The 25,181-nt window shown below is 37.6% G+C and overlaps 1 protein-coding gene across 1 annotated transcript; it reads right to left on the reverse strand.

Annotated features, from left to right (window-relative positions):
- Positions 1–135: 135 nt before the first annotated feature.
- On the reverse strand, positions 136–24,906 carry gan (gigaxonin). The gene is made up of 12 exons (XM_079824830.1): positions 24,753–24,906; positions 24,451–24,642; positions 21,649–21,763; positions 19,885–20,235; positions 17,213–17,433; positions 16,989–17,110; positions 15,573–15,685; positions 14,892–15,044; positions 14,673–14,809; positions 5,683–5,817; positions 5,493–5,602; positions 136–2,075 (listed from the first exon to the last, which is right to left on the reverse strand). The coding sequence occupies exons 2-12, from the start codon at positions 24,639–24,641 to the stop codon at positions 1,894–1,896; spliced, it is 1,830 nt and encodes a 609-aa protein (XP_079680956.1). The 5' UTR covers position 24,642; positions 24,753–24,906; the 3' UTR covers positions 136–1,893.
- Between the last annotated feature and the right edge of the window lie 275 nt (positions 24,907–25,181).

Here is a 25,181-nt window from a genome sequence, read left to right on the forward strand (position 1 = left end):
AAAAACAACAAGAAATAGTTTATATGTTTATATATATATATATATATATACACACACACACACACACAAAATTCTCTGTTCTACTTCATACATGTTTAAAAAAACCTAAAACATAAAAGAAACAACAACAGATTTCTGGATGAGATTTTATTTTTCAACATTACTGTAGAGGCAAATTTAAGCCTGACTCGCACTCCAAAACATCACAAAAAATGGTGTGAAAATTCCACAGTGAAAATGTTCCTTTTATACCAGAACACCACATTGCATAAACATTATGCTACATTTTATTAATCACAACGTTCTGGCAGACGCCAAGTGTTTTAGTGCTTTGTGCAAATGGAGTCATGACAATGTTTATAGTAAAGTGAGTGTGTTTTTCATAAGCTTGTATTGTGTGTGAAATCTTGGCGAGGAACACACATTACATATCATGCATAGTTGGTATATTCTGCAAAATACAATTTTATATTAGATGTCAATAACAACAGCACTTTTTGTGTTGATACAGAAAGAACAACTTACACAAACGTTGTTGGTATGTCAGTGCACATCTTCAGTCTAGTGACCACATTGGTGCAGACACCACAAATTGGTCCTGTAAATATTTTGTTTGGTCTACACATTCCTCTTCCTCATAGATTTTGACAAATGTTAGTCTCTGGTGTGTGAAAGTGTGGTATTTATTCCTGCTTTTGGTGTGCATTTCCATGGTGGTGAATATGCAAAGTTCGTCCCTTCAATTAGAACAGACAGCAGCAGCTGAATCATGCACAGAACAAATGGGGTCACCAGATGCCAAAACCATCCACACTGACAGGAAAGCCAGTTCAGAGGTCATTCACAAAATACATCTCGCCACATAAGGGTGAGACCAGCAACTTGTATCTATTTCTGACATGCTGTGGTGTTTTGAGTCCCTGGATACAAGACCAACAGCAAAATTTGATCAGTAAAGACGGGAAGACCATCACACATAAAATAGGCAAATATCCCCCACCTTCAGATTTTACTCAGACAATAAAGCGGTTATGAATTAGTCTAAAATGTAAACTTGAGACATTCTTGCCCAAGAACCTCCGATCAGAAAACACTTAATTTGCATTTTAACTAAGGCTACCAAAGTTAACTTTTGGGACTAAGGAAATGTTTAACAGCATTCATTAAACTATTTTAACATTAAATTCACTTATCAATGAAGTTCAACAAGATTGAAGTTCATAAATTATAAACTTGTACATATATAAAGGCAAATTTAAAATTCAATTATAATCTATTTATCAGCAAAACAATGAGATTAATCACTCTGAAAGTGATCTTAAAGTGTCTTAATATTATCTGTCTAATATTAAGACATCTTAAATCGTTTAAATAATCGAACACTTTTCCACTTTGATTGTACAGTAGCTACACAGACACTTACATTAGCAACATAATTGTGCTTGATACTAATATACCACTAACCCTGGTTAGTTCTTGATTTGTTCCCTTACTTATTGAACCCACATTTATCAGTATAAAATAGGCAATTTTGACCCCCTTCACCAATGTTCAAAAATATTAGTGTCAAATAACAAGCTACAACAACTGCCAGGTAAAACACATTGTAAACTACTCAAATGAAGCAGGTAAAATAGTGAGCAGGTCCCATCTAATGTAACAGCATTTCCTGTGACTGGAGGTCATGTAAAAAAGAACCAATAAGGATGTATAATTTATCCTCTAAGAAAAGGCATCAAACGTAAAAATACAAGACAATTCATTCAAGCTTTCCCACGTTATAACCAAACCTCATCCGTAGCCGATGTAATCCAACAATCCCCTGCATCCTCCTCCAAACCAGCAGACGACCAGCAGGAGTGACATAAAGTCAGTGGCGAGGATGCGGGTTGTTTATGTGGATGGAACCCGGATCTGGAACTGTCCCTGATGGAGCTGCAGGCGGAAAAGCTTACAGTTTGCGATGCGTAGGGCGGCACAGCTCGTCTTACTCAGATCAGAGGGCATGAGGGGTCTGGTGGAGTGCCAGGTACCCGTACTTCTTCGGAACTCCCGGACATAGTCAAAATTGGAGCCTGCAAACAAAACAGAGAAATATTTATATGTATGCAAAAGGTATTTTATGCTCTGCTCTAAAAAAATATTGTGCAAATAACATTTTTGTCACGTTTTATTGTGTGTACAGCACTACAACTGAACAAGCGAGTACAATTGCAAAATGTGGCTCATTGAGCAAATTTGTTCAATTTAAGAAGTTCAAATAATAATCTGGTTACAAAAAGATTCAATTCATTTGACTCATAATTTCCAGAAATCAAACAAGTGGCTTTTTGTATTGTAATACAATACATTGTTATATTATTATAATGTTTATTTAAATACTCCAGTTAATAAATGTTTTATAATACAACTAGAGATGCTCCGATCAGCATTTTTGGGGGCGATCACCGATTACCGATCACCAAGATCATGATCTGCCGATTGCCGATCACTGCCGATCACAGAATGGCAGGGGAATGGCAATCTTTTATCTATAATCTTGCAGAGTTTGCACCATTTGTAGAAATGAAACTAACTCTAAATTAACTGAGTCAAGATCTTGAAGAACCACCAAGTGTTTATTTTAGAAACTGAGATAACTTAAGGCTACTGTAGGCCATCTTTCCCAAATAAATGTATATAATAAATGTATATAATTATCTCACCTAAATATTTGATCATGCAGTGCATTTTTGTTTTAAAAAAAAAAAAATCAGGTAGGTCTAACATTAGTATTGAGGTAAGAAATACTAAACACATTTAATAAGAAATCAAATGTCAATTAATATTGGTCTTCCCTGAATAAATTGAATTAGATTAATCCTTACACTTAAGGTTGCAAAAGTTAGCCATTTAAGAGCAGTGAGTGTCAAAGGTTCATCAAACAACACAAGACAAAGAGAAACTCAGAGACAGCAGCAGTTTATTCAACAGCTGTCACTTTAAGAGCGAACACGGTTATAGTTACATGCATTTGCACAAACGTTCACTCGCGAGTCACGATGGGGTTTACGTGCACACTCGTCAAGACGGTAATTAGTACATACATTTGTGTGTATCTGATCATTTCAGCACAATTTGTACTCGCAAGCTTTTTGTGAGATGGCCTATGTGTGTGTGTGTGTGTCTCTCCAGACCGTGCACGCGAGTGCTGAGCGGTTTGAACACTGGCAAGACTTAAAAATAAATGCAAATTATAAACTTTAGTGACGATGCGACACTGCCTCGATTGTGCAAAGTGGCAAATCCTGTCAACAGTGGCAAATCCTGTGTCAACTGTGCAGCTCGATTTTAGTGCACATGCGATGATGTGAAGCCATTTGAGCATTATGAAAGGGAGGGAGAGAGAGAGAGCGCGCGCATGCGGTGATTCACGTTTGTGAATTTATGTCCCACACAAAGTTTTCAAATGACTGCGTAAGTTATTTAATATAGAAATATGAATTGTACCTCACCTTCAGCATTATAATTATTTTACCCGCGCCGGAAAGACAATGAGACGGTGTCGCTGCATATCAGGCCCTAGCTCTCACGGCAGGTGCGGGTTTTATGTGTCGTAAGCATGCGATCGGTTCATGAGATCGGCCTTTTTGGAGACCGCAGATCAATCATCCCAAAGCGATTATCGACCGATCGAGATCGGTTGCCGATCAATCGGAGCACCCCTAAATACAACTACTTAGTAGTGTATTATATACTATAATTTGTTGAATTAAAGGGGTCATGAACTGCGTTTCCTGGGGTGCACTTATGTTAGAATGCTTTTTACATCAAAAATTGTCATAATTCATAAATAAGACATTTTTCCTACCCTGATTTTAGCCTTCTGCTCTGAAAGCTGTTTTAAGGGGCATGTCTGTGAGAGTTCAGTGTAAACACCCACTGCTGTGATTGGCTAACGTCTTTGCATTTGAAATAGTATTACTCCCTCTTTTAGCTTGTTTTTACTATTACAGCTCTCATGGTTAACTAATCGTGAAAAGTGTTGCATTACATTTAGATCATCATATATAGATCTATGGCATTATATTTAGATCTATGGCATGAAAGGTTGCAGTGATGATCATTGTAGCCGATCACACAGTATGAAAGCAGTGATCTCGTCATTGCAACTCAGTTTCTGTACACTAACGAATGCTTTCATCTTCACTAACGTGAATAAAGTAATAAAGTTAAGAGATTCGTTGAATAAAACGGGAGTCACTGATAAACTCTCCTGTTTGATTGACAGCTCCAGCGCGCGCTGCTCAAACAATTGCAAAGGGAACTTTCTTGATCAATTTCTTTATAGAATTTAATCACCGTTAAATAACAGATTATTTTCATCCTATACTAAGAGAAACAACGCAAGTGGATGTGTAGTTACTGGTCTGATTTACTGACACACAGAATAAGAACATCTGACTGCATGAATCATCATTTCAGATCAGGCATTAGAATAAACACAGTTACTTACATGTTGCAATACTGTTGAACTTGAACCCAGTCACTGCACAATATTTTGTAATCCTCAACATCATGTTTATTGCTTTGTAGCTCGATGGTTTAACACTAAGCCTATGTTACATGCGTGAATTGGTGGGTGATGAAGTAGGCGTTGATCTTCTTCTACACGATGATGTCAAGGTGTGGTATATTCTGAAACCGATCGTTTGCTGGCCCTGGTGTCTATAAAAGCTTTTCTTTGACTAACAAGGAAGTTTTCAGCTCTGAAACTTACAGGATATTCTTATATTACCATGACCTTTTAATTATCAAAAGCTCAAGGCAAAGTTGATTTCTCAATTCATGACCCCTTTAAGTGTGTTTTTGATTATCATTGATTCTGAGAGAAATAAAAACTGGTCTGATTCTTCTGATACATAAGTCATAATTCAAAACTTTGATTACGTGTTATTTTAGTATAACTGATATATTATTATAGGTTATATAATTTTTTTTGTCATTTTTATTGTTATTTATTATCATTTTTTTGAACATATCTATATCTTTTTTTATTAATTTTATTTCGGTCTTAGTTATAGTTATTTTAGTACATCAAGTTAAACTAAATGAAAATGAGAACATTTTCTTTTGGGAACTAGCTAAAATATATATTTTTTAAGTAGCCATGTTTTTTAGGGTTTTACTATGATAAGCCTGATTCAAAATATAATGCCTTCTTAATAACATTAATATAGTTTTTGTGTACATAACTACTTAATCAAAAAGTTAGCTTGACTTAATTTACCTACCTATAATACATTAGTAACTTTTCAAAGTATCTTGTGCTTACTGATTTTTGGCCCTTGAAAATGTTAAAAAGTTCAAATATGCAGTAGTTGTAGCTTGAATGAAGAAGTTATCACAGCACATTTTTTTGACCTTCTCAAGGACTGAATTTGAAGATATCTGAGTAAAAAGACGTACCTAGATAGAGCATAAAGTGCGATTATAAGTCCTTATCAGCTTACCAGTGTCAAGTTCTCCGACCACATATATACTGGCACCAATGGGAACAGCTCCATACACAAAAGATGATGTGGCCTGTATGCAGAGGTTTTGGTCATCTAAGAGAACCCACCTGAGGACAATGAAGGACACGCATGAGCATACACCTCACTCTAGTCCTGCTCTGTATGAGTGTTGCATTGAAGAGATCACCTTTTTAGCTCATCATGGAAGAACTCAGACTTGCAGATGGTCATTTGACTGGACTCTGGATTGTCAGCGTCTCTGTTCCGCACGCCACCAAACACGTAGAGCTCTTGTCCAATGCCACATGCTACCGCCCCAAATCTGAGGAAAACCAAGTTTGAAATGATTATAGTGACATTTTTAGCAGAAACGGTTGTCAACAAAGAATATTGAACAAATCACACAGTCAAATAGCAAAGAGATGCTTTGCACTAGTGTAAAATGCTCACAAAGGCTACATTTATTTGGTAAATCATGAATATTGTGAAATATTATTACAATTTAAAATAACCATTTTCTATTGCATTATTTTATAATGCATTTTATTCTTGTGATGGAAAAGCAAAATTTTCAGAAGTCATTCATCCAGTTTTCAGTATCACATGATCCTTCAGAAATCATTCTAATATGCTTAATACGTATATAACTACGAAAAAAGTGTAACTGATGTGACGTATGACGTTGGACATATCGTAAGCGTTTTGAACTTCGAGAGGCGTTACACTTTCTGTGTAAGATCAATATGCAAGGTGGTCTGGCGGGAGCTAGATATTTTACTTTATAAAGTTTTAAATATGGATATGTTTCTTACAGAACTCCATCGCTTCGCTTCAGAAGGCCTTTTTTAACCCCCCAGAGCCATGTGGAGTACGTTTATGATGGATGGATGGATGAATGCACTTTTTTGAGCTTTAAACTCAATGGACCCCATCACTGCCATTAGGATCAATCATCAGGAACTTTATTAATATAACTCTGATTGTATTCGTCTGAAAGAAGAAAGTCATATACACCTAGGATGGCTTGATGGTGGGTAAATCATGCGGTATTTTCAATTTCAAACTAATCCTTTAACCCTGTTGAAAAAAGTTGTGCTGCTTAATATTACTGTAGAAACAGTGGTATATTTTCAGGATTCTTTGATGAATAGAACAGTATTATATGAAGTATATTTTTTTGGGTAAAATTGTAAATGTTTTTACTGTCACTTTTGATCAGTTTAATGCATCCCTCCTGAATAAAAGTATTCATTTCTTAAAAAAAAAAAAAATCTTACTGACCCCAAGTGCTACATGCAGAGTTACTGCCAATGCAGTGTCCCAAATCAGTTACTTATGAGATTTTGTGACAGTTAGGATGCTGCCTTAGAAGGCAGTAGGCAGCTCATTAGGTTGTGTAACAGAGCTATCGACAAAATAATACTCCAAACAAGACACGGACACCAAGAAAAATGACTATTTATGTTCCTCCAGATGGTGATCAAGTGTTTCCATTTATATGGGTTAGACTGATAGGTCCCTTGACCACTATTGTTCTAAAGACACATCTGTAAGACATTAAAGATCATAGGGCGTCTCTCAGTTTTCATAGTTGTTAGACCCATATGAAGATGTGCTGCCTTTGATTTAAAATGTAATCTGTTTAACTTATGACATTTCTCTGCGTCATACGCAGGATTGGAAAAAACATTCTCTAAATTCACATCTACAAAGCAAATACTGCTTTGTGCATCCAGTATTTGCGGTTTGAATGCATGGGGCCAAGTTTTTCTGAATAATATTTCTACTTTTCCCCATTATCTAATAATAATACAACCTCTTTCACAGCTACTCAATGAAAACCTGGTTACAGAAATGTAATAAAATTACATCACCATCTTTTAAAGTAAAATAATGTTTTGTAACAAATTGCTTAGGCCAACTGGAACATTTTCCAGTTATATAAAAATACAGACCTTTGCACAAAATGTTAAAGTGGTCATGACATGAGAAATCACATTTGCCTTAATCTTTTGACATACACTACATTGCCAAAAGTATTGGGACACACCTCAAAATCATTGAATTCAGGTGTTCCAATCACTTCCATGGCCACAGGTGTATAAAATAAAGCACCTAGGCATGCAAACTGCTTCTACAAACATTTGTGAAAGAATGAGTCGCTCTCAGGAGCTCAGTGAATTCAAGCATGCTACCGTGATAGGTTGCCACCTGTGCAATAAGTCCATTCGTGAAATTTCCTCACTACTAAATATTCCACAGTCAACTGTTAGTGGTATTATAAACAAGTGGAAGCAATTTGGAACAACAGCAACTCATCATGCCACGTAAAAATCACAGAGCGGGGTCAGCGCATGCTGAGATACACAGTGCGCAGAAGTCAACAGCTACAGACCTCCAAAATTTGTGTGGTCTTCAGATTAGCTCAAGAACAGTGCGTAGAGAGCTTCATGGAATGGGTTTCTGTGGACGAGCAGCTGCATCCAAGCCTTACATCACCAAATGCAATGCAAAGTGTCGGATGCAGTGGTGTAAAGCACGCCACCACTGGACTCTAGAGCAGATTCTGTCTGGCAATCCAATGGACGAGTCTGGGTTTGGCGGTTGCCAGGAGAACGGTACTTGTCTGACTGCATTGTGCAAAGTGTAAAGTTTGGTGGAGGGGGAGATTATGGTGTCGGGTTGTTTATCAGAGGTTGGGCTTGGCCCCTTAGTTCCAGTGAAAGGAACTCTTAATGCTTCAGCATACCAAGACATTTTGGACAATTTTTTGAGGGAACAGTTTGGGATGGTCCCTTCCTGTTCCAACATGACTGCGCAACCAGTGCACAAAGCAAGGTCCATAAAGACATGGATGAGCGACTTTGGTGTTAAGGAACTTGACTGGCCTGCACAGAGTCCTGACCTCAACACGATAGAGCACCTTTGGGATGAATTAGAGCGGAGACTGCGAGCCAGGCCTTCTCGTTCAACATCATTTTGCTTCCATTTTTAAAGTCGGCATTAAACAGAAGTTGTGATAGACTTTTATTCCCTATTGTGACGTATATGCGAGTGAAAAGGCTTCTTGAACAAGAAAAAAAAAGTAAAGTGGGACATGTTGTTTGTTTTTTGCTATTGCTGTGATCTCACGTGAGTGACAGGTTGTCCTGCCCTCGCCAGTAAACATCATCAGAGAAGAGATGTTGTTGCAAGAGGGAGGGGAAGTTATTTTGATTAAAGATTATGAGGGAATGTGAATCTGCACGAAAAATAATTTGTAATAAATGTGGCAATATTCCATAAAAAAACTTTTCTTATGTTAACTTGTTGATCATGAATACAATTATTGCCATACTTATGAACATACTGTTAGGGTTAAGTTGTGTTGGTTTGTGTGTTTTGGTTTTTCCTTTTGTTGCAGGTCTTGTGATTTGGTGCGGGAATTGAGTGCACCAGTTGCTCGTCACGGATCTGATTTAAACACGGAGCAAGAGGTTGTCAGGGCAGCTGCTCAGTGCTTGTTTGGGAGCAGTTTTTCTCTACCGCTCTCTAATGTTATGTTATGTTATGTTTTGTTTAACATCCGATTTATTGGTACTGTGAATACTTCATTGGTTGCATCCACTCACTTGCAAATCATACTGATTGACTCTACTGATATTTACTTTTTTTATTATGTTATTTTGGTTAATAAATATTATGTTTTAATTCATTCCGCCGTGTTGCCTCCCTTAATGTTGCACCGTTGAGCCGGGTGTAACATATGGGGGCTCATTCAATTTCATTTTGGTTGATTTGTTTGACGTTATTTGTTTAATTAATTAGGTGGAGAGACAGAGTGGAACATTTGTTGGAGCGTCGGTTTGTATTTTTAGTCAGCTCTGGAAAAGGTACGTTTTTGGTGTAAAACTGTGTAATTTAGTTAGGCTGTAGCAACGCTTTGCGTAGTTTTTTTGTTCTAGTTTGTTATTTTTGGGTCTCCTGGGACGAGTGTACTGCCGTGATGGTAGTTCCGAACTGTTTGTTCGGTTCCACCCCAGCGGTATTTGGGTGCTTCAAAGGGCTTGACTCTTGGGAGCGCACAATGACTAGGGAGTAGTTAGCGGGTTTTTGTTAGGATTAGGTGGGGAGGTGGAGAATGTGTGCAGAGTTTTGGACCGTAAGAATTACCTGAGCTGAATTGTGGTTAAAAGTGAGCAGGCCGAATAATAATGTTTTGATTTCGAATTGTTGCATTATGACATCAGTTGAGCAGTTTTGTAAGGTGCCTTCAGATGAGCTATTAAAATCCGGGTTTCTTAGTAACAGTTATGGAAAATTATAGATTGATATGAATTGAGTGGCATTGATAAGCGGCTGAGAAAAGATGAGCTTAGAGAAATAGTAAGACACAAGTTAGGTGATCTTCAGATTTTACCAGTTATGCTAGAACCAGTAAAAGCTGCGGCTAGTTCTATAGTTAAAAAATCAGCAGTTTTATTGGTTGGTTTGTCATTTGAGCAACAGAAAGAACTTATTAGAATGCAACAGTTGCAGGAAAAGGAAATGCGTGAATATGAAATGGAAATAGAAAAACGTAAATTAGATGATCTGATGAAACAACATGAATTGGATTTTGAAACACGAGCAAAAACTAGCTGCAGAACGACAAAATCAAGAGTTTCAATTAAAGTTTGAGAGTTTAAAATGTCAAAGTGAGAGTAGATCTATCGATCGCACGGATTATTCACTTGAAATAATTAATCATTTGAAATTGTTGCCAGCATTTAATGAGAGAGATCCTGATGTATTTTCTCATTATTTGAAAGTATAGCTGGAGAACGAGGATGGCCTGAGACCGACCGTATAGTTATGCTTCTGAGCTTTCCCCACTAAAACAGATTGAAGGCATATACTGCTCTTTCAGTAGAGGACAGAAAGAATTATGATTGTGTGAAATCTGCTGTGTTAAAAGTTTTTGAGCTGGTCCCAGAAGCTTATCGCCAACGCTTTCTTACTTGGAGAAAAGGTGAGAGACAAACACACGTAGAGGTTACAAGAGAGTTAAGTAACCATTTTGAACGCTGGTGTACAACATCTAATGTACAGTCCATCAGTGAGTTGCGCAAAATGATGATTAATGATGATCGATCAAATTGCAGTTTATATTAACAAAAATAAACCTCCCACTGAAGCTGCATCGTTAGCAGATGATTTTGTTTTGACACACAATAATCGATTTGGTTATGGGAATCACGGTAATGGAAATTTTAATCCCAAACAACTGCAACAAAATGATCGAGGATCTCAGAGGGTGATAACTAATTCTATATGTCATTATTGTTTGGAAGTCGGGCATTAGAAGAATGAATGTCCTGTACTTAGAAGCAAACAGGGATGCGGCAAGAATAAAAATTCTGCACCTGTGCTGTTAACGAGTTGTTTGTCGTGCGCATCATCTATGGAAATTATGTCTGTGATAAAAAGGAACAGTTTAGAAATTTTATATAATAAAGGGTATGTACCTTTTATTTCTGAAGGATTTGTTTCTCTTTTTGAGGGGCAGGAAAGTGTACCTGTGAGAGTCCTGCAAGAAACGGGATCACCAGAGTCCTTTATTTTGGATTCTATACTTCCCTTTTCGCCCACTTCACATGTTGGTAAGTGTGTAGATCTAAGGAATTGCACTTCAAATATTTGTCCGATCCTCTGCACAAGTTAATTTTGCAGTCCCAGTTGGTCAATGGGGAAGTGACTATGGGAGTGCGCCCTTCTTTGCCGGTGGAGGGAGTGGAGGTCATTTTGGGAAACAACTTGGCTGGTGAGAGTGTGTGGCCGGTACTGGCCCCATAACCGATGGTCATCCCGTTTTCTCTTCCCGATCAGGGGTGTGGTGAGTTGTCTGAGGGTACCTCTTGTGTTGTTACGCGGTCTAAGCCCAAAAGGCTAAAGGGTGAGGATGTTAATTCATGTGACACCCGTACACCATTTAAGTCTTTTGTCTCTTAGAACTAAAAAATTTAATAAAATTCCTCTTTCTTCCCTTTTCCCTCCCTACTCTAGCCTGTGCTACACTGAGAAATGTACACGGACTCAGTATTTCAGGCACTTGTTGCGCTCACTCGACTCTTCATGACCAATCGCTTATTGCACCCCCAAGTTGTAAGTCGTTTTGGATAAAAGCGTCTGCTAAATGCATAAATGTAACTAGTGGACGCCCAGAGGGATGATCCTGGGTTGAAAACTTTGTTTGATGCTGTTCTTTCATCGGAGGATGTGGAGAGTTCCGCGACTGGATACTTCATAGATGATGGAGTGCTGCTGCGTAAGTGGCTTGCCCAAAGAGAAGATTGTGGTGGTGAGTCATTGGTTCAAGTTGTTGAACTGGAGAAATTTAGAGATGCTGTGCTCTGGTTGGCTCACGGCGATATAGCCAGGCATTTGGGTGTAAAAAAAGACATGGCCGCTGTTGAGGAAAAATATCATACGTGCCAAGTGACGGGGAAACCTAATCAGTCACTGAAACAGGCCCCATTGTGTCCAATACCTCCAGTGGATCAACCTTTTGAGAACCTTTTAGTAGTCTGTGTTGGTCCATTGCCTCCCTCTAAGTCAGGAAGTAAATTTCTCTTGACTGTAATGTGTCAAAATACTTGCTACCAAGCGGCTTATGCGATGCGCAACATCACTACTCGATGAAGGCTTTCTCTCAATTTATTTAAATCTTTGGTATCCCTACGGTCATTCAGCGTGACCAGGGAACAAACTTTACATCTCATATGTTTGTGGAGATCTTAAAACAGTTGGGAGTTCAACATAACTGGTCCAGCGCATACCATCCTCAGAGTCAGGGTGCGCTGGACCGGTTTCACCAAACGCTTAAATCTCTTTTGCGTGCGTATTGCGTTGAATTAAATCGAGATTGGGAGGAAGGTCTTCCATGGTTGTTGTTAGTCGCAAGGGAGGTTTCGCAGTCTAGTTTGGGTTTCAGTCCCAACAAATTTGTTTTTGGACATAAGGTGCGTGGTCCGCTTGCCATTGCGGGAGACCAGTTAAAGGGTAAACAGCCACCAAAGTTTGCTGGAGTATGTAAATGGTTTTCGAAGACGTTTGTTTTTAGCTGGTCAAGCTGCACAGAAGCTGCTCTGGGGATCAGGTTTTGGCATTGCTGTCTTTAGTGGGCTCTCCGTTTTGCGCAAAATTTGTGGGACCATATACTGTTGTGCGTGCCCTATCCGATCTAATTTATGAAATTGCAACTCCAGACATAAAGAAAATAACTCAAATCTGTCATGTGAATTTATTGAAACCTTTTTTCTCCCGTGATTGTCAACAAACTGATGTTAAATCATCCGCTGTGGTCAGTTCTGTGACTGATGGGCTGGGTCCGTCTTTGGTGGGAGAGACGGAGGGGGTCAAGGTTTTAGATGATGCTGTAATGCAACCTCTTTAAAAAAATTCAGAGACTTTGAAAAATTGGGGAGTTTGTTGTCCCATTTATCTGTCGTACAGCGAGCTCCACTAATCGCAGAAGTGTCACAGTTGATATGTAAGTATATTCCCTCATTGTTTGGGGATGTCCCATCACAAACTCATTTAATAGAGCACAACGTAGATGTGGGTGATGCTTCACCTATGCGTCAACATTTTTATTGTGTTCCTTTTGAAAAAAACTCTAAAATTGGAGTCGGAGATTGAGTATATGCTGAAAAATAGCATATGTCACAGCTGATATGCAAGTATATTCCCTCATTGTTTGGGGAAGTCCCATCACAAACTCATTTAATAGAGCACAAAGTAGATGTGGGTGATGCTTCACCTATGCGTCAACATTTTTATTGTGTTCCTTTTGAAAAAAACTCTAAAATTGGAGTCGGAGATTGAGTATATGCTGAAAAATAGCATATGTCACAGTTGATATGTAAGTATATTCCCTCATTGTTTGGGGATGTCCCATCACAAACTCATTTAATAGAGCACAAAGTAGATGTGGGTGATGCTTCACCTATGCGTCAACATTTTTATCGTGTTCCTTTTGAAAAAAACTCTAAAATTGGAGTCGGAGGTTCAGTATATGCTGAAAAATAACATTGCAAAACCGCTGTGTTCGAGTTGGGCTTCGCCATGTTTATTAGTTAAAAAACCAGATGAAATGTTCAGATTTTGTATGGATTATCGAAGAATTAATAAAATAACCAAACCTGATGCATTTCCCCTCCCCAGAATGGATGACTGCGTTGATCAAGTGGGTTCTGTGGGTTTCCTTTGTCAAAAAGCATTTGAAAATGTGAAGTTGTGTGCTGCTCCCGTGTAAGCAGCGCCCCAAAGTGGTCTTTCGTTTAAGATTCAGGCTGATGCAAGTCAAGTGGGAGTGGGAGCGGTTCTCCTTCAGACTCATGCTGATGGTATTGATCACCCAGTCAGTTATTTCTTATGCAAGTTCAATTCTTTTCAATTGAATTACTCTGTTATCAAGAAGGAAACGCTAGCACTGATTTGGGCTCTTCAACATTTTGATGTTTTCTTTTGGAGAAGGGTCTCCAATCGTTATCTATTCTGATCATAAACCCTTGATGTTCCTTCACTCATTACAGAGTTTTCTACAGGCTTATAAGTTAACGATTAAACACATTAAAGGAGTTGAGAATGTTTTAGCAGACACTCTGTCACATGCCCCCATGATGGAGTGAAGATGGTGCTTCTGTCTGCAACTGATGTGAGTTGACTTTCTGTATGCATGTTATTGTTTATTATAATTATATATTTTTTAAGGGGGGTGTGTTAGGGTTAAGTTGTGTTGGTTTGGTTTTTCCTTTTGTTGCAGGTCTTGTGATTTGGTGCGGGAATTGAGTGCACCAGTTGCTCGTCACGGATCTGATTTAAACACGGAGCAAGAGGTTGTCAGGGCGGCTGCTCAGCGCTTCTTTGGGAGCAGTTTTCCACTACGGCGCTCTAATGTTATGTTATGTTGTGTTTTACATCCATTCATTGGCACTGTCAATACTTCATTGGTTGCATCCACTCACACGCAAATCATACTGATTGACTCTACTGATATTGACTTTTTTTATGATGTTATTTTGGTTAATAAATATTATGTTTGGATTTATTCCGCCAGGTTGTCTCCCTTAATGTTGCACCGTTGAGTCGGGTGTAACAATACTAATATGCAAGTGTTTGGAAGTGGCTTTGGAAGTATCCATGCACACACTTTACCTCCTCTCCTTAAGAGGGCAGACTGTTGTCCACTGTTGGGTTTTGGGGTCGTAGCACTCCACAGAGTCATAAATCTTCCCATACGATCCGCCACCCATCACGTACAGTCTCTTTTTCATGGCTGCACAGCTACCAAACTGAGGAATAGCGAGGCAAAAGTATGAGAAACATGAGTATTGCAGACTGTGGATTTGTACAAAAAAAGGAGCCAAATCTCACCTTGCGCACTGTGGTCATTTTTGGCTGTGTTCTCCAGACATTACAATGGGGGTCAAACACCTCCATTGTGAGAAGGACCTCAGTGTCCTCGTTCTCTCCACCCAATACATAAATCATCCCATCCAGCTCTGCCATGGCAAAATGCTGTCTGGCCTAGGCAGACACAAGAAAATACAATATCACAATACTGACACCTAGTGGTTGTATGAGATTATATTACAGCATTTTCAACCAGTTGAAATCAGTAATTACCAAATTTAAATCGCACATTTATCTCTAAATATCTGAAATAACCTATGCGGGTTAATTTACTAGTCCAACAGTAGCATTGCCATTGAAAGTTCCCCATTTAGATCCATTTAACAGACAGTGTTATCCAAAGCGACTTGCAAATGAGGAACATCACAAGCGTCATTGCTTTTTCATTGCTTGTTGTTTTTTTTATCACTTACATAACTCACAATGCTTAATAGGATAAGTAATTAATTCCAAATTTAAGTATGTAAGTGGTAAAAACATGTCTTAAGACATTGTTTAATTCTGTTGTGCTCCGTTCTTTTTTTAAACAGAAGAACACACACTAAATTAGCCTAATACAGGGTTTCCATACAGACTACTTAACTAGGCTTTCAGACAACTAGTCAATAATGACACAATGGAGCACATCTCTAAGAGGAATACCTGCATCATTGGTGGGATTTGGGTCCAGGTGTTAGTCTCTGGGTCATATTTTTCTCCACTGCTCAAGACAGTTTTATTCTCATCCATTCCTCCTACTGCAAACACGAACCCCTCTGATTGGACAGGCAGACTATCAGTTAATTATATACTACCAGTGATTAAAAATGCAAGTAATAGAAGCACAATAATACTCGGGATGGGATGAACAATGCGCATCAAGTCAAAACTCAGCCATATGAAGTCTTGCACCATTTAGTTTTATGATTTTAATGCTAAAGATAACATTATGCTACAACAAATAACAGACTGAATCAGGAACATTTAAGCTACAGGGTTTCTTTCGCCTGTATGAGTTAAATGCCTGAAAACTAAATGTTTTTACATATTTTTGAAAGAAGTCTGAATTTAATTGATCAAAAATACAGTAAAAACAGTAATATTGTGAAATAAAAATATTTAATATTTTCTATTGTAATGTATTTTAAATGGTTATTTATTAGTGTGATGTCAAAGCAAAATTTTCAGCAGCCATTACGCCAGTCTTCAGTGTCACATGATCCTTCAAAAGTCATTCAAAAACATTTCTTATTATTATCAATTTTGAAAACCGATGATAATAGCTAAAAAATGCTTAATATTTTTGTGAAAACAGTGACACATTTTTATGATGACAGGGGTCAGCATGGGCACCCTGACTGGTCTGCGGCTATGCAGCCCTATACGCAACAAACTGAGATGCACTGTCTGTGTACACCTTTCTATCAGAACCAGCATTAACTTGAGAAATTTGAGCTACAGTAGCTCGTCTGTTTGATCGGATCACACAGGCCAGCCTTTGCTTCCCACGTGCATCAATGAGCCTTGGCGGCCCATGACCCTGTCACCAGTTCACCACTGTTCCTTCCTTGGACCACTTTTGATAGATAGTGACCACTGCAGACCGGGAACGACCCACAAGAGCCGCAGTTTTGGAGATGCTCTAACCCAGTCATCTAGCCATCACAATTTGGCCCTTGTCAAACTCACTCAAATCCTTACGCTTGCCCATTTTTCCTGCTTCTAACACAATAACTTTGAGGACAAAATGTTCACTTGCTGCCTAATATATCCCACTGAATAGAAAGTAAAAAACAGCATTTATTTGAAATATAAATCTTTTGTAATTTACTGTCACTTTTGATCAATTGAATGCATCCCCTCTGAATAAAAGTATAAATTTCTTTTAAAAAATAAATAAAACAATTACCACTGATCCCAAACTTTTGAATAGTAGTATAGATCACAGGAATATTTTGTTTACAATTGTGGAAGTTATTCAAAAACATAAGCCTTCAAATAACTACAAATAAATAACGAATTAAATAGCAGAAGAATGTAATGCGCTCTATTCCCTCACAATGCTGAGCTAGTACAAACCTGCTGACACAACCCCGTGACCAACTCGCCTCTCATTCATTGGCTTCAAGTCAATCCAGAGCTGCCTGTTTCGGTCATAAAGTGGACACATGCAGCGAGCTGCTGCCGTGGGCTTCCGAGAGCTACATGGGAAACACACAGGAATTCAGGGGGGAAACTTGTTACAAATCTATCCTTGTATAATCTCATAATCTATTTTTTTTTTTTTGCATGTTCATACTCACGTCCTCTCCTCACCGCCTACTGTGACGATACATTCAGAGTATCCACGTGGTTTAAACGCAGCAAGCAACGCCTCCCCATGCTGCACTGCTCCTCCCAGCGACTCCATACAATAATTCCTTATCACCTCCCTCATTAGGGAGCCTCCAAGCATCTGTTCCTGGAGGTAGGACTGGTCCAGGCCTTGAACCCAGACGGCAGACATCACCTCTTTCATATGGACCTGGAAGAAAGGTATCCTTAAACAGGATTGAATAAAAACAAACAAACCAACAAATAATACCATTCAAAAGTTTGTGGTCAGTAAGTAATTTTTTTAAATAAATTAATATGTTTATTCAGCAAGGATGTATTTAAATAAACTGATCAAAAATGACAGTAAAGAAATGTATATTCTTGTTACAAAACATTTCTATTTCAAATAAGTGCTGTATCATGGTTTCCACAGAATTAAAAATAATAATAATATATATATGTTTGGGGTTGGTATCGATTTTGAAATATGTCTCTTATGTTCACCAAGGCTGCATTTATTTGATCAAAAACACAGTAATATATATATATATAAACTTTTGTGTGTTTGTACTTATATCCATCTACAGTAGGGGTGTAACGGTACACGTATTCGTACCGAACCGTTTCGGTACAGGCCTTTCGGTTCGGTGCGAATACGTGTACCGTAACACCCCTACTGTAGATGGATATAAGTACAAACACACAAAAGTTTATATATATATATATATATATATATATATATATATATATATATATATATATATATATATATATATATATATATATATATATATATATATATATATATATTACTGTGTTTTTAATTAATATCTTAAGGTATGTTGAGGATAACACATACTGAAACGTATTATATGTCGTGTAATCGCTCAATCAGTGTTTCAACCGTGGAAAGACATCAAACAGCTTGTAAACAATGTCATGAAGCATCATTTACCTCAGAAGTCAGTCAGTGTCCACAGCTTTTAATTGACTAGAGAAATCAACTCTTTCACTAAATATATGCACTATATTAGCCTATATATAAATATATGAATTATACTTAAGCTGTTAGTGATGTCTTGATTATTCTATGTTTAGATAAATATGTCATGAAAATGACAGTCACTAAGATTATATTTCAACAACGAATTGGAGAAAAAACATAATTTTATAATTAGATTTAGGAGTTAATGCAAAAACTGCCTTATGTGAAGTTTACATGTTTGCACACAATGTGTTATTTGAGTGTTGATTATCCTATAACTAAACATGAATATCAGCTGAATATAGGCTCATAGTTTGGGCTCTGTTGTTAACCTTTAATGTTATAGTAATAATGTGCAAGTAAGGGCTCCCTATATAGTTTACAGCATTATCCTTCAGAAACCTTTAGTTATAATTTAATTAATTCAAGGACAGACACTTTTTTTCTACTTCAGTAAACCACTGTTTAATAAAAAATAAATAAAAAGCCATTTTTTAAAACTGCTGTACCGAACCGTGACTTCAAAACCGAGGTACGTACCGAACCGTCAGTTTTGTGTACCGTTACAACCCTAATCTACAGTATATCTATATCATACAGTGGGCTTAAACAGCTAGCCATTTTACAGCAGATTTAGTTCACAAACAACTGACGATCGTGACCTAAATATGATTCTCTATTTACAATAATAAATCCATAAATTCGGCACTACTAACTTATTTTTAGCAATATATATATATTTAGTTTGAAAAAAAAAAAGAGACATCTTATATATATGTCACAATATATCGCAATATTAAACTATATAGTTATATAGTTCAGCCAAAAGGAAAACTACTGTGTGAGAAAATATGTACAGAGTTTTAGTGTCAGTACTACATTAAACTACTATATATAATATTGAATATAATGTATAACAATGCAATGGGGACATATTTGTGGGTCCTGATAATGCCAAATGTCTTATGTCAGTGGTTCTCTAAAGTATGGTACTCAGGCTGCCTCTAGTGGTACGCAGAGGAATCACTAAATAAAGTAATGTTAAAACCTACAGTCTATGGTTAAAACGCAATACATTTTTTTTACATTTAAGTACAGTACAGTTTTAATTTAATAATTATTTTATTATTTTATTTACCTGTATGTAAGCACAGTGCAGTGTTAATATACAAACTGTGTATTTACAATGTTAAAGTGGTTGACAACAATAAATATCCTTATTAGGAATAAACTGCCTCGTTTTTTAACTGTGCAGAGATGTAGCTGAATAGTAAGGCCTACCACGCTACTGTATTTTAATGTTGGTCATTATGGTGGTACTTGGAGAGCAAAATATTTTCTGAGGTGGTACTTGGTATAAAAAGTTTGATTACCAGTAAAACGTGACCTGCATTTTTTCGTCAGTGACAGAGTGCCAGCATATTCGTCTAAAGTAATTCTGTATTTTCAGCTTCAGAATCATGAATATTGTTATTCCGGTGTCACCACTGTCCTGTGCACTGGGTTACCAGCAAGAAGTCCAAGCCTATTACTTTCCACCCCTAATGTAATTAGAGTATCGCAATAATAATAATTTATACATATATAAATTACAATTATTAATTAATTAATATATTTTAAAGTTTGTCTATGCCTGTGCATATGGAACCCTCCCAAAACACCCGCTCCACTCACTCGCCGAGCTTCGATGTCATGGTCTAGCCAGCGGACCACAGCCTCCAGCACGTGCTTTTCGTTCCCCACATTGAGCTTCTCTATGGACAGCAGCTCACACAGGCGATCGGGCGGCTGCTCCAGGAACTCCTCCGTGTTGGCCACGTCTCGAAAATGCGTCTGCAGGAACTCTGAGGCCACATGGTAGACGTGGTGCAGGCAGTAATGCAAAGAGAAGACCCGAATGCCAATGCAGTTCTCTGCAGTAATGCAGCTCTCCAGGAATTGACAGCACAGAGATTTGAGATCAGTGAGGAGCAGAAGATCAGCAGCCTGGACCACATCCTGGATAGTGTCTTCACTTAGAGTAATCTAGAAAAGTATTGACAATATGACATACTTTCACAATTCATTTACAGTTTTCCCACAGCTTTTAACTAATTAATAGTGTTAATTTTGTCAGCTATTTTTTTTATTTAGTCTTTAGTCCTGTGTCAAATGTACTTTTTACCATACTTGGTCAACCTACAGTGTCCTGTATTTTGTTTGGTTGAATTTCAGTTGACTAAAAGTCTGGGAAATTTGGTCTAGTTTTAGTCAATTAAAACTTAGTCATATTTGAGTCATGGTGTATAATGGTTAAACTAATAATCATAATTATGTCAATCGACATCTGGCAACCACAAACATGAAAGCTTGTAGAGGCTTTTATATCCTTAAAATATTATTTCTGCACTTTTTTTTGTTGAAGAAAATATAGAGAGATTTTGGTATGTTGTTATACCGTAGTCAGTCAGTGTGTAAAGGCCTGTACACACCGGGACGAATATCGCGCGCGCTTATCGCCAGCGTTTTTCGTGCCGTTTTTCGGCGCGTCTTGAGTGTTCACACCCAAGCGATTTTCACTGGCGCTGCGCCGAGTGAACGTGCACATTCAGTCGATGCGCTCCCGGTACACAAGATGGTGCTGCGGCACTTTAAGCCTCTGACACTCGCTTGTCACACAGAAGGAGAAGAGAGACAGTATTTACGTGCTTGCCAAAACCATAGACATATTATGTATATGGACAAAACCATTCACACACTTTTTGCTAACTGGCAAGCAGCATTAGCAGTTCATCTTCTTCTTTGTCTACTTACTACTTCTTCGTCGTATCAATGTGTGCTCGGCAAGACCGTTTTGTGCTCGAGCGCCACCAAGTCGTGTTTTACTGTCACTTCAGCAGCTCCAGGCACGTGAACAAAAGCGCCGACAGCGTTTTACGCGCCGCGTCAAAATAAAAAAACGAACCCGAGGCGTTTTTTTAAAAATGACACTTTTACGCCTGGCGTTTTGCGCGTCGGTGTGAACACTCACATTGGCGCCCATTGTTTAGTCCCGAGGCGTTAAACGTCGGCGATAAACGCGTGCGAAAATCGTCCCGGTGTGAACAGGCCTTAATGATGCTGTTGTCTTGTCTTAATCATGAAAAAAGGTTGTCAACAAAAAAAAAACAAGGACAGTCTTCGCTAACGAAATTAACACTACTAATGAATTTGTATTAGTTTTCCATAACCTTTCCAGCTGCTTGTATTTATAATTGATTCTAATGGAACTAATTGATTTTTAATGATTTTAAAAATAATTTGATAGAAACAGCACTCAGAAAGAGAAATCTGCCATAAATGATAAAATATGTTTTATATCTATTTTAAAGACTTTTACAGGCCTTAAAATGTAATTATAAAAGTACAGCTATTTAATGACTATGGGGAACTTGCATATAGTGTAAGTAATATAATTACCTCCCCACTGAAAACGTAGTCCAATATCTGCTTCATGGTCGTGACCGAGATCCCTTGCAACTCGATTTTGTATACAGATCCATCCTCCTTTGGTGGGTTGTAATTCAATTTGGTCCTGCAAACAGTTAATTCACAGTGGATCTAATAAAAGGACTAACTTGATATCTTGGAGAGTTGCACTACATTTGGAGCAGTTGTGTTCTGATGGTTAGAGAGTCAGACTTGTAACCTGAAGGTTGCGGGTTTGATTCTCAATACAGGCAGGAAACAACTGAGGTGCCCTTGAGCAAGGCGGCCCACTGCTCCAAGTGTGTGTGTCCACAGCTTGCAGTGTGTGTGTGTGTGTGTGTGTGTGTGTGTTCACTACTCACTGCTCCTAATGTGTGTGCACTAACCTTGATGGGTTAAAATGCAAATTTAAAAGGACAAATTCTGAGTATGGGTTAACATACTTAGCCTTCACATGTCACTTCACTTCAATAAAATGCGCTTCAAAGTTTTTACAAACTTTTCAGTTAAAGCTGATTAGAGATGTGTAAAAACCTGGAAAAACCTGTTTGGCTTTACATGACAGTACTGTGAATAATTATGTAACGACAGACGCAATTATTAATTCATTATATTTAATGAACGATCCAGCAAACTCACTCTCCCAACAAAGTTTGGTGAAAACATCCCCCAGAAGAGCAGGGAAGGCCTCTGTTACCATGGCTACCATCAGATAAGACTTGGTTTACGACTTAAAGGAATTTCCAGGAGCTGTGACTCTAAATTGATTCTTTTTGAAAAGGGACCTAATGCCCTTAAAACAGACTTAGCAGAATTAATTGAAAGAAAAACTGGGAAATCCCAACAATTCCATTGGTCAACTCGACCATCGAGGGTGGGATTTCTCTAAGACTCTTAAGAGAGATGCACAGACCCTCCCTCTCTCTTCTCTCCCTCGCACCTACGACGGACACGCTGTGTCTGTGGGCTTCCCGGTGCGTGTGTGGGACAGGAAACCCGATACCACCACACAGCCCTGGGCCAGTAGGCCCAAACTCCTCTAGTGACGGAGTCGAAACAACCATGCAAGATCACCGTCGTTCCCACGCTCAACACGGAAGAAAACGATCGCAACTTCAAAACCATTGGACGGAACCATCAAGACTTTCTCCTGTGACTGTATATCTGGACACCTTCCCAGGCAAATGCAAGTAACGTACCACGAAATACAAATCGCTGTGTAGTTAGTAAAACTGTAAACCCCTTTGTTCGGACAAAGGAGCTTATCAATGATGGTTCTCTCAGGTTTTAGACTCCTTGCATAACTTCATCCATCTGTTCTGACCTGGTTCTTCCAACCACTTTAACTTTGCCTCTCACCATGTAGATGTTTTGTGTATGTATGTTTTATGTCTGTTCAATCTTGTCCGTGATTTAGTTATTAAATTTTGTGCACAATTTATGTGTTTGGTTCTGACTCCCTGCTGCAAACAAATTGTCACTTAAATGATCGATCTTGTTATGCGCTTATGTAAATACAAAGGAAGAATAATTTTTCTGTAGCCATGAAAAATATCCTTTTCTAAGAATTAATTATTAATCAATACTAACCGTTCACAAGATGAATGGATTGATTGCAATTTTAATGTAGCCACATCAATCTATTTAACTGATTCAAATATTCATAATGAATCATAACGAATAATCCTAATGAATAATTATTCATATTTCCCCTCTGAGCTAATTCGCTACTATTTGTTTAATTTAAAATGCTCTTTTGTACATGACATAAAAATCATCAAGAAAAAAGAAAAAAAAAAGATTGCTGGACTTTTCTATACAGGCTGTTGATCCAATAAGAGCAAACAGTCTATCCAGCCCATGCAGTTATTCAATCAGCCTGATTTATGATTTGAGAATTGCATCAATTGAATAATTTATGAATCTGAATAAGATTTTACTTTTATATTTTCTGTTTTCATTTTAAATAGAGTTTTTGTCACTTTTATTATCAATTTCTAAAAATATGACTATATAGTTTTTATTAGGTTTTAGTTTATTTAGTTTTAGTTATTTTAGTACTTTAACTTAAACTAAACAGAAAATGTTTTTTTATTTTATTTCATTAAATGTTTATTTTATTTAAAGTAAAGAATTTTTGGTTACACTTCATTTTAAGGAGTCATTGTTAGAGTGTAATTATACTGAAGTACTGAGTAATAATAATTAACCACATGTATTTACTATAGGGTTAGGGTAGGATAAGGGCTTGGTTGAAGGTTAGTTACATGTACTTATGCATAATTTACTGTTATGGTAAGTACATGTATCATATGTAACAAGGACACTGTAAAATAAAGTGTTACCAATCTTTTTCTAATGGTTTTAGTTTTAAGTTATGAAATGAATATTGAAGCATTCATAAATTCACATGGATGTTCCAAGAAAAGCTTACAAAATAATTTTTTATCATACTTTCGTGGTGATTTTGTGTCCTTTTGGCCTTTTAGTCACCACCCATTGTCAATGCATAGAACAAATTGACCAGGACATTCATCAAAATGTCCCCTTTCATGTTCAGCAGAAGTCTTACTTGCTGGTAGTTGAAACGTGGGTGTGTAAATGACTTTTCTTTTCTTTTTTGGGAGAATTATTGCTTTAATTGATCCAGGCAACAGGCAAGGTGGGGCCGTGTGGCACACCCATATGACACATTGCTCAAGGGTCTGCTACATGTCTGAGCAAACATACCAGCTCTACTGATCTGATCTAATTTTATGCAAATGTATCCTAGTTTCAAGCTTATTCTCATACCTGATATATGGGCTAGCAGCAGCCAGAATGTTTTTCTGAACAGGAATCTGTTCTCCTTCCAAAACCAGCACTGCATCTTGAAAACAATCATCTTGTCTTAAAGCCTGAAGGACCCTTAGAATCTTTTGGGAGTGTTGAGGGTCTGACACCACGGATCCAGCATCAGCTCCAGCTGTTTTAGGGTCTGACATGCTGTCGGAACAGACAGACAGGTGATCAGTTAACATAACAACAACAACATGGTTCACCCTCGTAAATGTCTTATATAAACAGAATTACAGGTTAAAATCTTTCAAACTCACTCCAGTGTACTTGAATAAAACTTGTTCTTTACGCTCGCTGTAACTTCAGCTGCTCATTATCAGTCAGAAGACCGTATACTGCAGAAAAACAATTCAGCAGGTTAGTGACGATACGTGACGTTTTACCAGGAAGCGCGTCTAGATGTTTCATAATAAAAGTTTTTTTTTTTTTTTCAAAATAGTTTTTTTTTATTAATTGCAAAATGTACATAAGACATGGAACAGCCAACAATGTAAGACACTTCCATTGGGACACACAGAGTAAAAAAAAAAAAGACTAAAAAAAAAAGATCACAAGTGAAGACAAACAGGTAGCTGATATAGACATAAAAATATATATTTTACAATAATAAATAAATAGTTAAAACACTATTAGAGTATTTAGGAATATAAATATGGGAATACAATTATTGTATAAAATATTATATA

This window comes from Gobio gobio (genome assembly GCF_949357685.1).
Source record: "Gobio gobio genome assembly, chromosome: 9".
NCBI lineage: Eukaryota > Metazoa > Chordata > Actinopteri > Cypriniformes > Gobionidae > Gobio > Gobio gobio.

Bases quoted from the DNA above. Each gene is read 5' to 3' on its own strand.
- gan (XM_079824830.1), bottom strand. From the start codon at position 24,641: ATGTCAGACCCTAAAACAGCTGGAGCTGATGCTGGATCCGTGGTGTCA. The intron at 17,434-19,884 runs GTGAGTGGAGCG...CCTTTCTTCCAG, and splicing joins ATGACATCGAAGCTCGGCGA to GTCCATATGAAAGAGGTGAT. The intron at 2,076-5,492 runs GTAAGCTGATAA...TTTTGTTTGCAG, and splicing joins GGTCGGAGAACTTGACACTG to GCTCCAATTTTGACTATGTC.